This window comes from Montipora capricornis, chromosome 10 (genome assembly GCF_036669925.1).
Source record: "Montipora capricornis isolate CH-2021 chromosome 10, ASM3666992v2, whole genome shotgun sequence".
NCBI classification, from domain to species: Eukaryota; Metazoa; Cnidaria; class Anthozoa; order Scleractinia; family Acroporidae; genus Montipora; species Montipora capricornis.
Genome location: NC_090892.1, coordinates 62,383,634 through 62,387,070, shown reverse-complemented (window position 1 = coordinate 62,387,070; position 3,437 = coordinate 62,383,634). Strand labels below are relative to the sequence as shown.

Genomic DNA, 3,437 nt, shown 5'->3' with positions numbered 1-3,437 from the left:
AAAGTTTTGCCGTGGAAAAGTACGTTTTGCCCTGAGAAAGTACGTTTTGCCGTGGAAAAGTAAGTTTTGCCGTGGCAGCTGTGGGCCACCGTATTTTTAACGAGGGTTGAACACTTAATGGCCAAAGGCCATAGTTAGTAGTTAGTTTTCTAACTATGCAAAGGCCAATAAACTTGTGGCCCTCAAAAAATAAAACTATGCAAACAAATATAAAAGTTAAAAAGCTAAAATTATAAGAAAGGCAAGTATATCAATATTACAAATTAAGTTAACTATAAAAATTTAAATCCTAAAATGTTCCAAATGTTGCTGCGCTGCGAAGACTGTTTTAAATCGCAATCTAAACTGGTGTACTTTATTGCCTCAAACTATATCCTTGCTAATATGTTACATTCTGGCGACGAGGATGGGATGTTCTACATGCACTAGGACGCATGAGAAATCCTGTGAAGTCTTGACTATCTCTGTGTGAGAAAGAAGTGTGTTTTCGGCCGAGATCGATCGATGAAAGTTTGAGCACGTCGTGCTGCCGATCAAAATGGCGGCAACTGGACTCTTTGGTCGTGTCGGTGAGTTCAGCCCTGAGCGAGAGACTTTTCGTTCCTACGTGGAAAGAATGGATATGTTTTTCATGGCAAACAATATAGTGGAAGAACAAGACGAGGATAACGATGAAGCCAGTCTCGCAGTATAAAAAAGAAAACGTGCTATTTTCCTGACTGGGATTGGACCAGAAGCATATTCTACCCTGAGCAATCTGTTGGAGCTAGCGAAACCAAGAGACACTCCTTTTGCTGGTATTGTGGAAGAGACATTATAATCCAGCGCCATTGGAGATAGCAGAGAGTTTTCATTTTGGAACTCGCTATCAGAAACGAGACGAATCCATCGGTGACTTCATTGTGGCATTAAAGAAGCTATCTATTCATTGTAACTATGGCGAGTGTCTCAACCGAGCTCTGAGAGTCTGTTTTGTGTGTGGACTAAACAATCCCAAAATGCAGAACAAGCTGTTGAATACCCAGGGTCTTACCTTTGAGAAAGCGTGCCAGATAGCAAAGTCAATGGAGATGGCAGAGAGGAAAACCCAAGAATTTCGTCCCATCAGTTCAAGTGATCACAGCCAAGACAACCAACGCATGGTAAGCTTAAATAAACTGAAAACTGTGAACACTAATGCAGCCTCGTGTTACCGGTATGGTGGTAAGCATGAGGCACCAAAGTGTAGATTTAAGTCAGCCAAATGCTATAAATGTAGTAAAGTAGGTCACCTTGCATCAGTTTGTCGCAGTAAAGTTGTCGAGTCTAGTGTGAAATCCAAACAACAGGGAAGTGAAGGTAATGTTCATAATGTGTTAGAATCAAGGAAAGCATGTGATGATGATGAGGAACTAGGTATTTATTCCTTGTATGCAGTTGGTACAGATAAGTTTACCAACAAAAGGTATAACTTAGAAGTGTCCATAAATGGTTCACTAGTTGCAATGGACGTAGATACCGCTGCTGATTACTCAATAATGAGTAAGAGCAAATATACTCAGAAATTTAGTAATTTCCCACTTCATCCATAAAATGCTGAATTTAAAACCTATACTGGTGAAACCCTCACAGTCTGTGGTGAAATGCAGTGTGATATTGTGTACAAGGGCCATAAGTATACACTGCCAATTATTGTAGCTAATTATGAGAATATGCCTACTTTGCTGGGTAGAAATTGGCTTAACCGTATAAAGCTTGTATGGGCGGGTGAAATATTTAGTCTAACAAGATCTGGATTAGAAGAAGCCAAAAGTCAACTTGATGATTTACTCGCTAAACATAGTGAGCTGTTTAAAGATAGCTATGAGGGTATGAGAGGGTTAGAAGCACACATCACCATGAAAGATGGTGCAAAACCCATATTTGTTAAACCACGAAGGGTTCCCTATGCATTGAAAGATGAAGTTGAAAGGGAGTTGGATAAACTCGAGAAAAATGGGGAAATCAGACAGGGCAAGTCCAATAGTAGTTGTACCAAAAACTGACAAGTCAGTTAGAATTTGTTGGGACTACAAAGTAATCATCAACTCAGCTGTGGAAGATGAACGATAGAGAGCTTTAGATTTTAGTACGAGAACGACTACGAGTACAAGATTTTCTCACAGACCAACAGTGAGCGTGCGCAAACCAGCGTCATTTTGGCGGGAAAAACGTGATGCCGTCGTCCTTTTAGTACGAGATTTTGCAAAAATGTCGTCGAATCAAAACAAGTCAACAACACGGTAGCAATTTGGGCATTTTTTGATGAGCAAAATGGCTCAGTTACCAGTAATAAGATTAACTGAGCAACCTATACTGCTAACAAAAAGTAAGATTAAGCGTACGGGTTATAAATTTCCTTAGTATTTTCGCTATAAAGGGGCAGTCAAAACTCGTACTCGTTCTCGTCCTCGACGTAGAATCTAAAGCTCTCTAATATCCCCTTCCCACCCAACAGGACTGGTATGCTGCTCTCTCGGGGTCAAAGTTTTTCAGAAAACTTGATTTGTCCCATGCCTGTGCTCAGCTAAATGTTGATGCAGAAAGTCGTGAATACGTGACAATTAGCACACACAAGGGACTTTACTCCTACACCAAACTACCATACGGGGTTAAATCGGCACCTAAGATATTCCAAGCTAAAATGGATGTGATTTTACATGGGGTTCCAAACTGTGTGTGGACAAAAGACATTTTGAGTCACGCGTCACGCAATTGTACGCGTAGGTTTTTGTTGTGACCAGATTTCACTTTTTGATTGACAGTTACTCTGATTTTGTAATTCGCACGTGGTCAGGTTTTTGAGTTGTTGTCGGAGTCGTCGCTAGAGTCGAGATGAAAATAGAAAACTAAAGAAACCGTGAAATTAAACCGTGAGTTTTCTGAACCGAAATACCGTTTGTTGTCTACACAACATTTTGGCGACCACGACGGGATCAACCGAGAAACCGTTTTGAAGAATTACCGGGAGGTTTACCGTACGCAAGCACTGTGGTAAGGTTGAATTTTAATTTGTGATTTTGCCGCTCAAGATGAGTCAGGACGGCGTAAAAGAAACTGGCGGTGAGGATGGTCCGGGAACCGAACAGACCGAAGACAAGGATGATGAAAAGAAACTTGAAAGGGAGAAAACGCTTTTGAATCTGAAAAAACAAAAGAGAATACGAAAAACCGAGATGACAAAAATTCGCCATCACATGGAGAAGCTTTGCATCACGCCGAAGGATTCGCCGAAGGACGTAGACGCTATTGAGAAAGATATCGAGCAACTTTGGTCGCTTCTGGAAATCACACTGGAAATACTGGACGAACTATGTGTTGTTTATTTGAAAAATGGAGAGGAAGCGGATAAACAGGCGGCTATGGAAGAAGGACAAATGCTTGAATCGGAAATTCAAACCGCTATTGAAAAGGCACAC

General features: G+C 40.9%; 1 protein-coding gene and 1 pseudogene across 1 annotated transcript in view; both read left to right on the top strand.

Annotated features, from left to right (window-relative positions):
- Positions 1 to 616: 616 nt before the first annotated feature.
- On the top strand, positions 617 to 1,117 carry LOC138021145 (uncharacterized; annotated as a pseudogene).
- A 1,933-nt stretch (positions 1,118 to 3,050) lies between these two features.
- The window catches only part of LOC138021144 (uncharacterized), a 5,625-nt gene continuing 5,238 nt past the window's right edge, over positions 3,051 to 3,437 (top strand). The window contains exon 1 of the mRNA XM_068868006.1: positions 3,051 to 3,437. This exon is cut by the window's right edge and continues 5,238 nt beyond it. Within this exon, the coding sequence (XP_068724107.1) occupies positions 3,051 to 3,437 (387 nt within the window).